This window comes from Cibotium barometz, chromosome 8 (assembly GCF_041138505.1).
Source record: "Cibotium barometz isolate CiBa-2024 chromosome 8, ASM4113850v1, whole genome shotgun sequence".
Taxonomy (NCBI): domain Eukaryota; kingdom Viridiplantae; phylum Streptophyta; class Polypodiopsida; order Cyatheales; family Cibotiaceae; genus Cibotium; species Cibotium barometz.
The window spans coordinates 42,409,780-42,423,115 of record NC_141053.1 but is presented as its reverse complement, the minus strand read 5'-3'; the positions used below and the strand labels follow the sequence as shown (position 1 = coordinate 42,423,115).

The 13,336-nt window shown below is 41.2% G+C and overlaps 1 protein-coding gene across 1 annotated transcript; it reads left to right on the top strand.

The window, feature by feature from the left end:
* Positions 1-1,683: 1,683 nt before the first annotated feature.
* On the top strand, positions 1,684-4,829 carry LOC147636290 (12-oxophytodienoate reductase 3-like). Its single transcript, XM_086801736.1, has 5 exons — positions 1,684-2,160; positions 2,306-2,446; positions 2,533-2,663; positions 3,568-3,750; positions 3,843-4,829. The coding sequence occupies exons 1-5, from the start codon at positions 2,000-2,002 to the stop codon at positions 4,565-4,567; spliced, it is 1,341 nt and encodes a 446-aa protein (XP_086657862.1). The 5' UTR covers positions 1,684-1,999; the 3' UTR covers positions 4,568-4,829.
* Positions 4,830-13,336: the final 8,507 nt, after the last annotated feature.

The following is a 13,336-nucleotide window of genomic DNA, read 5'->3' as shown; positions in this document are numbered from 1 at the left end:
CATCATTCACACCCTTCATCGGTTATTGGGTGAAGCTACAGGGAGGTTCTGAATGCATGCGAAAGTGGCAGGATGCCTTCTTGAGACTTTGGAGGCTTGGCCCTTTCCTCAGAGATAGAGGCAGTTACCACATTTGGCATTACAGACCACCTGTGTGGTTGTTTCCTCCCCCTCCCTCTGTATGAGATAGTCTTCTTTTCATAGAACAGCTAGCCGAAGGAGAAGCATCTCTTCCCCTTATGATCACTTGTTTCCCGCCCTTATACGAGGCGAGTTTGTATTTAGCCCCTCGTGGCTGTACTTAGCCCTGTGTGGCTAATTTTTAAAACTAATCGAAGGATCTTTTTCCCATTAAAAAAAATATATGCAAACTAGAATGCCCTAATGCAAACAAGCTTTAAAATGAAATAAAAACAACAACTATACACATCCAAGGCTCCAAAACCATGTGTTTTTCGGAGGGCAACCACCTTGTAAATAATGAATGGAATATGCAATATTGGGTAGTTATGTATTTTAAAAAAGAGGCATCGCGTGTATTTCTCACCAAGATGGATAGTATCGAACATAGAGCGGATAGCCGGAGGAGAAGTGCATCTTTCCCCTTGTTCAGGAGAAGTGCATCCCTTCCCTTGTCCTTCTTGACTCACGTTTCCCTTTGGAGACGAATTTGGTTCTCGCCTCCATCGCTCTCTCCACGGCTCTTTGCCTCTTCCCCCTGCATCCACCGCTCTCTCCCTCTCGCCCCTGGATCGCATCCTCTCTCTCTCTCTCTCCTCCATCGCTCTCTCCCTCTTTACCCTCTCCCTCTGCTGGAGCACGCATCGGCCGTGTTGTGGTCCTTTTAATCGCTAGAGTATTCCAGAAAAGACCATAATATTTTAAATTTAATTAAAATGTTAATTTTCACTAAAGTCCTTGCATTTTAATCTTTCCCCATTTTAACTAAGGTCTTTCCATCTTAATCTTTCCTACATCTAATTAATTAATGTGATTTGAAATTTTAGTGCCATATTGATGAGTATTTGGTCGATAAAAATGTATGATTAGACAATCTATTGCCAGGATTCTTTTTGGTATGTGGCGTAAGGGATCGTGTCAGCCTTGGTAGGCGGAGTCTTGCATTGCGCGTAAGCGATTACGTGTAAGATGAAAGAACTATTGCATAGAATGGCCAAAGTACCAAACACCCTTACAGCTTTTGCTGGAGCCCCAACCGTTCAATTTTTTCAGGTTTGTTCAGAGCAATAAGTTGAAAGCAAGGGAAGTGAAGCATTTCATCAGTTAATTTGTCAAATCCAAACCATCAGACTTTTGGCAATTAACCTGTTTTATAAGTTGAAAGCAAGGGAAGTGAAGCATTTCATCAGTTAATTTGTCAAATCCAAACCATCAGACTTTTGACAATTAACCTGTTTTATAGGATTCTTTGGGTTCATTAAAGTGGAATCCTTCTTTCGATTGATAGTCAAATTTACACCATCATTGTGTTTTGATTTGTTGAAAGGATGGCCAAAGTAATGTAGATTATTGAAGTGGTAAGACTCCTTACAAAAGTGCAAATATTGATTGAAAAAGAATTGTAGGTACCGCCCCGCACAAAAGCATAGTATAAAATTGAAACGTGATTGAAAAATAATGCGTCGGTGAGACCGCCCTGAACCATTAATCCGGTGCGGTGGAACATGGAGTGAGGACTCAGGAGCTTTGCACTTAGATGATTCCAGAAACCACACGATGGGGCAAGGCCTGACTCGAAAGGCTGGTCGCTGGTCACTGGTCACGGGTCCACGGCTACCCACGGATCTCAGTCTTTTCAAGCGTTGGCAGCACGCAATGGCATGTAGACCGTAAAGACACCAGCTCTTGCATCATCCCATGGAATTCTTCTCTTCATTTTTGCCTATAAATGCAGTCTTCTTCTTCACCTGCAACCATTGCGCTGCTTTCCCTCCAGCCATCGTAGTGCTTCGTCTTAGCATCGTCGGAGTTCTAGTAGATGAGTCGCAGACCATATCCACTTATTAGCTCATCGTTCACAATCATTTCTAATAGCATGCACAGAGACACCCCAGCTTATCCTAGCAGCTGTAATCAAGATGACATTTGTAGCAACCTCTTAGCGCCTCTGAATTTCGGAAAATTCGAGCTCTCCCACAGGTTTTGCGCCTTGATCATTCTCTTTTGATTGTGTCTTGGCTAATAATAATTGCTTAGTGTTGGCATTATTAAGCTTGTCGGTTCTGATTATAATTACATTTGCTTGTTTCTGATTATAATTACATTTGCTTGTTGAATATATTAGAGTCGTGTTAGCTCCGGTTACTCGCTGCCGAGCTCTTAACTATGTTCCTCAGCTTGCCCACATCGAATACTACGCCGACAGGGCAACACCGGGCGGCTTGCTGATCAGCGAGGGGGCTGCAGTTGCACAAGAAGGAATTGGGTAAGCAGATGGATAATCGAGTGTACTATTTTAAGGAGATAAAGATAATTTCTCCTAATGTCAAATTTTTTCACTTCATTAATCAGGTTCCCTCATTCTCCCGGCATCTGGGCAGAGGAGCAAGTTGAGGCATGGAAGAAGGTGGTGCAGGCTGTGCATGACAAGGGCGGCATCATTTTCTGTCAGCTATGGCACGTGGGTCGGGCATCTCACACATGTAAGAGGATTAACCCTAGCATAATGTTAGTAGGGAAACGACAAGAGGTATCCTTTGATGTAATAGGTATCCTTTTCACTTCGAACTCTTGGTACATGTTGATGTTGGTTATGCCCATTAGGCTTTTTGAGGGGTACCATTTGCCTAGAGTTATAGGTAAAAGGACACCTCTTGGTGGAGTTACTATAACCCCATCACTTCCAAAGAAAAGGACACCTCTTATAGTCATCAAAAAGGAACTTTAACTCTCATTACCAAGAGTTACCACAAGAAAGGACACCCCTTCGGGGCAGGGTTCGGGAAAAGACGGGTTCGCTTTAGCCTAGAACTTGTTCAACTTCGGGAAAATCCTTCTCAAATTCTTATGAGAAGGAAATAAAACCCTTTCAAATTTTACAAGTTATAGTTATATTTTCTAAGTTCACATAGAAAATACCATCTCAAAAATAGCAATTTCCTTCTCATTTAGTGGTGAAAAGGATTTAGTTCCTTTTCCCTAAAATTGTTTTCCCGAACCCTGCTTCGGGGAGTTGTTCTTCTTTCGATCGAAAAAGACAACTCCGCCAGAAAAAGACAACTCTTCGCGGAGTTGTCTTTACTAGCTGCTCTACTTGGTGATGTATCATTACCTAGCTGCTCTACTTGGTGATGTGTCAAGTTTTAATTAATACTCTATTTTTAACGTTCTATTTGTAGATGTTTCAATTTTTAGTTAGTCTACAGTGGTGATTTATTCTCAATTCATTTTCTTTCATTTGACTAAAATTTTTCAGTGCTGATGTGGCAACATGTTCTGAAAATAAGAGAGGATTTCTGTGAAAATAAGGCTTTCTAATTCAATGGCTAGGACGGGCGGATGAAGTGTAAGGCTAGATCTAACCGTGGCCGTTCGATCGGAATGCAGATTACCAGCCTGGGGAGTGTCCGCCCGTGTCCTCAACGAGGAAAAAGGTGCCCGAGCCATGGTCCATAAGGCTTCCGGACGGAGTCATGGCAGAGTACTCGGAACCGCGCGCCCTGCAGAGTCACGAGATACACGCGATCGTTGAGCAGTTCCGGCAGGCTGCTCGGAATGCACGTCGAGCAGGTTAACTAACTTCATTATGGTTTAATTACGGAAATCAGAAAGACTAATAAGTGCAAGGTTAATACTCAAACGTGTAGCAAACTTTGTCGCAGGTTTTGACGGGGTGGAGATCCACGCCGCCCACGGCTACCTTGTGGACCAATTCCTCAAGGACGGTATCAACGACCGGGCGGACGAGTATGGAGGCGCCGTGGAGAATCGCTGTAGGTTCGCACTGGAGGTGCTGGCGGCTGTGGCGGGAGAGATGGGCGAGGAGCGCACCGCCATCCGAATCTCGCCAGTTATCGACCATCTGGGCGCCACCGACTCCGACCCGGAAGGCCTTGGCCTTTATCTCATCTCGGAGCTCAACAAGATGAAGCTGGCCTACCTCCACCTCACGGAGCCGCGTTTCACCAACAAGGGGGTCAAGGACACTGCAGACAGCTGCCTCGTCTTTAGCGAGGCTTACGGAGGAACCGTCATGTCCAGCGGGGGTTATACACGTGAGTCCGGCATGGACGCCATCCGCAGCGGCGCGGCGGACCTAATCTCCTACGGCCGCCTGTTCATTTCTAACCCGGACCTCCCCCTCCGTTTCGCCATTGAGGCCAAGCTCAACCCTTACGACCGCTCCACCTTCTACACCCACGACCAGGTGAAGGGTTACTTAGACTACGCGAAGATCAGTTCCAAGGAGGCGGCGGAAAGATGGTCGAAGAAGCTGGCGCGCAAGAAGAAGCAGCAGCGGCTGGGCCTGCATATCAACCCCGCTAGTGTGGACCTGTCATCACCTGCGACCCCTCGCACTCCAGTGCTGGCAGGGTCGCCCAGGTGAATCGGTGGATTGACATTCATGAATAGATAATAATAATATCATGTATCCATCCTTTTCATCATGTGCCTTTTTTCTCCGTCCTATCGGGTCTCAAATTAAATGAGTTACTACATGCCATAGATTAGACTATTATGAGTTACTACATGCAATGTTGTAAGATATCCATGGATGGGTAAACTCTTGGTGAGAAATAAGTTTTACCCTAAAAGGAGATATTCTATTGTATTATACAACATTGCAAGATTATTCCATATGTTATTAAGATTGTTTGTTTGTTGTAATAATACATTAATGATGTAGCTTAATATACATGACTTATTACATAAAGTGTAATATATGATGTAATATACATGATATGGTGGCCAATGATAGTTGGGACAATTATTGCATCCCTTTAATAATGTACTTCCCTACATAATATAGGCAGAATGTGAGCCAATGTTGCCAGATGTATAAACTCTTGGGAATGGTAGTGTTAAAGAAACACTTTTTATTTTTGTTGAGATCGCGGTGTTGTGTGTATGTGGGAAGCACCCTAGAGGTGCAAGATATTGTGGCAAGATAAGAATGCCACATGTAATATTGAATGGTGTGTGAGTGTTGACCAAAAGAAGTGGAAAAGGGAGTGCCACATGGATGATGACATGTAAAGTGGGATAAGGCTAGAGAGTCTATATCATTGTATGGTTCATTTGAGATATGCAATAGAATTGAGTGTTGAGTGTGCATTCTCTCTATCTCTCTATCTCTCTATCTCTCTCTCTCTCTCTCTCATGGAGTTTTTAGTGTGGTATAACCCACCTTAATCTTATGCTTAATCTTGTGTCTATCACCATGATCAATCCCATTTTAGGATTGTTTAACATGGTATCAGAGCTTGGGTGGACTCTTGGTCATGGTGAATACTTATGTATAGTTTCTTAGTTATGTGTTTATTTGATTAAGCATATTTTTTAGTTTATTATGAAAAAAAGATTAACACACTCATTGTCATTAGTATTGCATTTGGAGAAAGATTATGCTCATGGAGGTTTGGAGATTGTGGTGCTGTCCAAAGAATTGACATTTCAACAAAGATGAAGTCTTGGAAGTTGCCTCATCATCAAGGAAGGTGAAAATTATAGTTTTTTACAACATTGAAGGTTGTTTTTTTGTGGATTTTGCCTCAATAAAGTATTGGCGAGAACGAGCATTGGAGAATGCTGAATTTGAAGAAAGGTTGCTAAATGATGGGATATTTGAATCTCATTATTCTTTGCATTTGGGCAAAGAGTGTATGAGGTGCATTCTTGCCAAATTGATGGCAAGAAGAATATGGGATCAAGATGGAGTCCATGGTGTTATGTATCAAAGAAGGATACATGTGGTTTGCTCATGGAAGATGGGCAATGTTTGGAGAAAGCCTCTGGAGTTTTCACATTGATTTGTACCTTTGGTTTCTCAAAAGAAACCTATGAAGAGCACCCTTGCAAATTTTGCATGCAAATAGGAGGAGCATGCAGTTGTGAGCTCAATGGGGAGCTTATTGTAGCCTTATGGATGGATGTGTAAACCTCAAGGAAGAGGTTTGTTCATGTAAAAAGCTGAGGTAAGGTGGCAACAATGAAGAGAAGCATAGGTATGAATACATGCAGTTTTACAACTTGCCATTAGGGAAAAAGGGAGCTCATTTTGGGGCCGTGTAAGAAATTCACTATTTTTTGATTTATTTCTATCCTAAAAGACCTCAAAAATAGTAAAATACGAAAACGTGGCTCAGAACTGTCAGTAAGGACTACAGAACTATCAGTTCAGAAAGGAATAAGATAATCTTTTGCCTAACTAACACGATTTTGCATTAAATATCTTCTTAGTTTTTTTTTTTTGTTTCCCGAAGATTCAACAACTCTTTTGATGATGTGTGTAGGCCTCTCATAAAGAATCCATCACTGAACTTGATAATTGCACTTTTTCAAAATATTTACATGGATACCGCCACACGATTCATGTTACAAAAAGACTATGAGATTGACAAGCAAACTTTGCAACCTCAGAAGTACAAAAAATGGCCGATACTAGTGAGTCACAATCTCAAAAGAAGCGATTACACCATCTTCACATCGACTTAGAAGAACAATATGCTCCAGCACAAAAAAGACGAAAGGATACGGTGTGCTGAATGCTCAACAACGGGAAAATATGAGAAGAGAAGGGCTTCAACATATTGACGTATGGTGCGATGGAAGCATATATCCAAAATGTCTAGTAAAAAACTCTACACCTCCATTTGTCAATCCAACCACACTACTGAGGTTTGCGGGCGATGGACAAAATGGACTTCTTGGTTATATTTTAGCGCAGTCTGCATTTGCAGAAACATATAAAATGATGTACCTACAAGAAAAGGGGGCCAGGATGCAAGAGATAGCCATTCGTGCAAAATTGGAGCGGCAGTTGCAGAATGAAATTGAGGAACATTCAAAGAGTAAAAAAGAGTTGACAAGAGCAAGAAGGAAGAGAACCGCGCTTGGAGACAGACTACAAAGTAGGAAGATTAAAAACATTGTAAATTTGAAGGCTGGGACTGGTGGATGCAAGCGAAGAATTCAGGAAGCAAGGCTAGTTTGAAATTTTTCATTTTGTATACTCAAAAAGGCTCTCAAATGACTATATCTATTTTGTCCATTAACGCAAAACAAGAATGGAGGTGTTGAATGATATAGGCATATTGTGTTGTTACTATAGGAAACTATTGGAGCCTGCAAAAGAAAATATGGATCCCAACCTTCTTCCTGTTAAACAAATGAAAGGATTGCTTTCTTATGGTGTAGCAAAAGGTTTGATCGAAGAAAAAAAAATACAAAACAATCAAACGTAATGTTGTAGAGGACTTTATATCCAATAATCAAGTTGATGGCACTACAATCCAAGAGGCTCTTGATGTTAGTGGAGTTAGCAGGAAGGGATATAGTTCGATTTTCCATGCGATATCCTCAACTTTGAAAGATCAAAGGATTAAACGAGTTTTGCTGCCAAATCCAGCAACCGTGTGGAGGATAAGAGGTCATTTGAATGAAAGTATAGATGAGTTTATTGGGCAATATATCCATATTGAAGAAATATATCCATATTGAAGAAATATTGGGCAATATATCCATATTGAAGAAATATTTCATGGTGGTAAAGGAACCACTGTGTATGACCCTTGGAACAATATATTTGTAGATCTATAACAACTTCAAAGAAGAATGGTCGAGTTTTATGGAATAACATTTGAGGAGTGCAAAGGTATTTTGAAATTTGTTATCAAACTGGATGAGTGTGAGGTTGTAAAGGAAAAGAAAATGGAAAGGATTACTATTACATTGATGAATGGAGCACTTGATACATCATTGACTGAAGCGAGTTCGAAGTATTTTAGTGTGCAGTCGGAGAAACACATATGGTGGTTAGGCTCGTTCCAGGTATGATCATTTTTTGTTTCGTACTTGATTTTAGTCATTGTTTTCAAATCTTTTATAGTAAGACTTTTGTTTTCTATAATCACAGGTGAAGACAGAAGACCATGAAACACTAGATTGGGTGTTTCACCACACGAAAATACCAAGAATAATTAAAAGACAAGTGTAAGGAGAGAATCTCCATGTTGCAGGAAAAGGTGATTTTCAAGTAGAGTGGCACATGGCGGGGGATCTTAAAACACTTAAGTGCATGTATAATGTTAGTAAAGGAGGCAACTCAAAGTCTCCTTGTCTTTACTGCAAAGAATCAGCTCAAGTAATGGATTCCAAATGGTGGAAGATAGCACCTAATAGAGATAAAGTTGACCCTGACTTTAAGGCCATTCTTGACATTCCACTATGTAATGTTCACATATGCACATTGCATGGTCTATGTCGAATTATTGAGAAATCGGTATTTTTGTATATTGGATTTGCTTGGAAACTCCGTCTCGAAAAAAATAGAAAGGATGCTCTTCAAGCATTGGAAAAAGTGTTATCCGATATAGGTCTGCATGGAGGTGATGTTCATATCACAAAGGATTTTAAAAAGTCTACCAATGGCAAGGAGGTACCAATCAAGCCCTCTATTGGTGGTGTTAAGGCAAGAAGATTCTTGTCTCGACCCAAACACAGTAGTAAGCAAGTAAGGCAAGGTAGAACAGTTTCAAGGATTAATTATGGATTGTGGAAGCAAGTCCATAATGCCGTGAAAGATCATGAGGCAAATGGGGAAGCACGAAATATGAAGGCAAAGGTGTGGAGGTCTCTTGATCAACTCTTCATGTTTTGTCATGGACAAAGAGTGATTACAAGAACTTTGAAGAGGCAATTAAACATTTTGGGAAGTCAATGAAAGACGCGTGGACAGCCTATAATATAACTCACTACATGGTAAAGTTCTGTCTTCTTCTTTTACTTAAGTGTGATCCTCTTTTTTTTTATAACTTACTATGCATTCTTATGTCTCTGTGAAAACAGCATATCATCTACAACCACCTTCCCTGTTTTGTCAAAAAGTATGGATGCCCAGCAATTTGGTCTACCCAAGGCATGGAGAAGTCTCACTACATGGCACGTAATGCATTTTTCAGACACACACAACACTACGGAGGGAGTCAAAAGGCAAATAGTCTGAAGGAAGTCTTCCAATGGTTTTACGAAGGGAGTCAAAAGGCAAATAGTCTGAAGGAAGTCGTCCAATGGTTTTACTGAGGCATACTACAGAGGCTGCATGCTAAAAGAAAAGTTGCCAGCTCCAAAGTCAAGCAAGCTTTTATTCTAGCCCAAAAGCAAAGACGAAGACAAACTTTGGACAATTCAATGGCAGCAAAGAGACATAGACAATGGAGGGATTTGAAGATATTTAGAAACCATAAATGGACAAGTAAACATGAATAGCAGTTTGTAACTTATTGGTGTTATGTCCACATGTTTTCAAACTCAATCAATAGATTTTTATTTTGTGGAACAAGTGACTCTTGGTGTTATGCCTATATGTTTTGAAACTCCATCAAAAGTATTTCTTTTGTGAAACATGTGATCTATATTAACAAGCATCAATACATCCATGAGCTACACAAAAAATTCAATCAATACTACTTAATTATGCTAGACACACTATTGATCCTTACCAATAAGGTACTGAGTGTCAAACGCTTTTAGAAGCTACTGAGTGTGGGAAGAGTACTGAAGTGTCGTACGGTGATGGGACAAAAAATTCAATCAATACTACTTAATTATGCTAGACACACTATTGATCCTTACCAATAAGGTACTGAGTGTCAAACGCTTTTAGAAGCTACTGAGTGTGGGAAGAGTACTGAAGTGTCGTACGGTGATGGGACAAATGCAAAAGGGAAAGGTAGAGGATCAAAGACTTTGTACAAATTAGTTCAACTTCAACATAATGTTTGTGCTATATTTGATGACTAAATCCTATTACTCCAAGGGCCTGCCAATCGGAACTCTCTTTTTGATCTTGATTGGACTCTTTTTCTTCCTTGTTGGCTTGATGTCGACTGTCTGTTTATCAATGCTTACCTCTATTGCTTGTCTGGGAGGGGTATCCTTGTCTTCAGCTATCTCCACGTGTTCTTCTTCTTAGATTGTGTCGCCTGATGCAATCATGGGTGGCTCTCGAAACCTTATGAGCTTGTGTTTTCCATAGCCCTCCATACATTTGGGCTCCTTAACACATGCTAATGCATAAGAAGTGTAAGACAAAAAGTAAGAGGCCCTAGAGGCCTGCTTATTCACATAATCCCCAAATATATCTATGGCAGACAACCTCTCTATCAAAATGATCTTTTCCTTTTGCCATGAAAGATCATGTCCACCTAAAACCCTACACAAACATTTAAAGAAGTAAACAATGGCTTCTCCATTGTTGCTCAACTGCCTATGGTAAATCAAGATCTTAGCAGTGCCTAGATCATGAATATAATGAGCTAGGCTTGACATTTTGCCAAACCCAGCCAGCCTACTTCCACTTGTTCTCTGGAGGAATGTGTCATCCTCAATTTGTAGCTACCACATATCAAAAGATTGGAGTGAGACAATACATAACTACAAAACATTTAAACACAAGATAAAGTATTTGATTTGAAGTAACAAGATCATACCTTCTCATTTTCATCAGCAAACAAGAAGTTCATCTTTCCAAAGATTTATTCCTCTCCCCTCCAGTCTAGCCTCTTCTTTAAGCTTTCCCTTGTATAGTGCTGAGAGATTCATAGCTTCCTGTGTGAGCTGGAAGGCAGCTTCATGTGGCTCTTGGAACTTTTCAGCCTCTTTGAAACAAATAGTAAGGGCCTCTGCAGGATCAAAAGTTGTTTCCAAAGCCAGTAGTGAATGGTCATCCTCTATGCCAACCTCCTTGTCAAGCCTTGAAGCCTGGGCAATAAGGGAAATGGCATAGTCCTCCCTCAAATTGAACGTACACTCCACATCATGGAGGAAAACATAATCTTTACCACCAATCAAGACACCTGGAAGCATGGGCACTGCAAAGTTGCTGCTCTAAACATCAAAATCTTCAACTGGCTGTGCTGCCCTAAGAGTTTCAGTCCTCAGTTGAACAAGGTCAAGAGCAGCCACTTGTAGCCCCTCATCCTGGAGGTTGATATCTTCTTCCTGCTCTGCCATTTCTGTTGCCACATAGGAACATCCTCTTTTTCCTCTACTTCAGATGTGTCTTCTTCTTCAGCCTCCTGCCCTTGCTCTTCTAGAGAGTGCTGACTTAAGACAATGTACATAAGGAATGCCATGGTTTCCTCAAGTACTCTACACTTTCTGGTGTGCAAGCTACAATTGAATTTATATTCCTCAGGCAGGCTGTCAAATCTTCTATTCACATGGTACCTCAGCCTGTCAATGGAGACAATATGATTTACATGCACAAAAACCTTTTCACCTTCCACAATTCTTCCTGCCTCTGTCAGTTGTTTGAAGGTATCCCAATGGTCTCTGGAAGAAAATCTCTGTGATGCTCCAGTACAGATGCTCTAGTACAGAGCTCATAGTGAACTCCCTGTTGAAAATACTGTGGTATATGTGGAAGTTCCTCTGAGCCTTGCATTTGTGAAGAAAGTCAAATAGGAGCAAATCTGGAGATTTGTCCTCTTCTGGTTCCTTTTGTTTTGAGAGGGAAGACTCAGCTTTCTGCTCCAGTCTCTTCCTTTTGCCTGAACCAAAATTTATATATCATGAATTCTATATGCTGATGCTGACATATGCAATCAGGGAGCAATCAAGGAATGTATAGGATATCACCAAACAACTCCCTTCATGAGCACACATGACTCACCTGGTGATTGCTGTGGTCTAAGTATAGCAGCAGAAAAGTCCAACTTCCTCTTGAAAGGAGGGGCCTGAGAATCAACTGTTCCAAAGCAAAAACTTTTCTCATCATCAAGGAAGAAATCCCAAGGGCCAAAGAAAGCAAAACAATGAGGAAGAAGTGAAAACCAAAAGGGACACAGGAATTTGCAAGAAAACGCGATGTAGGGCCATTTGGAAAATGTTAAGCACTCTCCTCGCATTTTGTTGCAGATTTTCCATTTCTGTTGATATCCATCTCCAATCGAATGCTAGGATCATCTTACAGATTCCTGGACAGTAGATGATACTAGGAAGAATTCCCCAAGGCCAAAGAAAGCAAAACAATGAGAAAGAAATGAAAACCAAAAGGAATATAGGAATTTGCAGGAAAACGCGATATAGGGCCATTTGGAAAATGTTAAGCACTCTCCTCGCATTTTGTTGCAAACTTCTATGTTCTATTGATATCCATCTCCAATCAAATCCTAGGGTGATCTACCAGATTCTTGGACAGTAAGATTCTTCGACAGCAGGACTGGGACGACATGTGACAAGAAATGCTGGAGCTTAGTGGAAATTTGGGATATGGGATGTGGTGGATGGGAATTGACCAGATATCTGGACATCAAGAATTCTATGGATGGAAGAAATATATATCAAAAAACATTGAAAAGAATATAGAACTCTGACCTTTCTTTTCCTTTTTCATGCTGTTGGAGTTGCACTGGTGAATCTTCTGCTCTCTCCCAAACTTGAGCTGCAGCCTAGGTAACCTGGAGATCTGGCAGTGGTAGTAGTCTTCAGGCAGGTTGCAGTCTGGATGGAGTGTGTTGGGTAGGAAGGGATCAGAGAGGGAGGGTGCTGGCAGGGATGAAAGACGGGGAGGGAAGAGTGGTTATGGAATTGATTATGAAATCATGATTGGCACAAGTTCCAAGGCAAAAAGTGTCCCATTCATATGTGCCAAGTTTCAAACTCCAAGAGATCTGGGTCCCATCCACACATGTGAAAAACGATTCCATTCCACACGTGTGGTATTTAGTAGCTGCCTTGTTTGTATTTTGCACTAATCTTTTTCCTCCTGTTTAATCTCTCCTGTTTTGGCCCTCCCCTCTCAGCTCTCTTGCCTCCCTACCTCCCTACTCTACACCATCAGCATCCTGACCAGCAGCACAGGTTCATCCCCAGCATAGGGTACTCATCAGCAGCACAGCACACCCCCACAGATAGCTTCCAGGTTAGTAAGACTCTCTATATCCTTATCTTCTTGTTTAATAGTATAACACACATACTTTTGGGATGTGATGTAGCTTAGATATTAGGATAAATACCACAAGCAGGAAGACTTTTGAATTGGGCTAATTAAAATGACTGAAGGCATGTTCCAGCAGCCCTCATGAATTTGCAGGAAAACGCGAGGAGAAGGCTTTAGGAATTTCAAACAGCCGAAATCGCGTTTTGTTGCAAA

What these genes read in the sequence shown, in the direction of transcription:
- LOC147636290 (XM_086801736.1), top strand. Translation starts at nt 2,000, where the DNA reads ATGAGTCGCAGACCATATCCACTTATTAGCTCATCGTTCACAATCATT. An exon ending in GTTGCACAAGAAGGAATTGG is followed by an intron (nt 2,447 to 2,532) that starts GTAAGCAGATGG and finishes TTCATTAATCAG; the next exon opens with GTTCCCTCATTCTCCCGGCA. An exon ending in TCGGAATGCACGTCGAGCAG is followed by an intron (nt 3,751 to 3,842) that starts GTTAACTAACTT and finishes ACTTTGTCGCAG; the next exon opens with GTTTTGACGGGGTGGAGATC.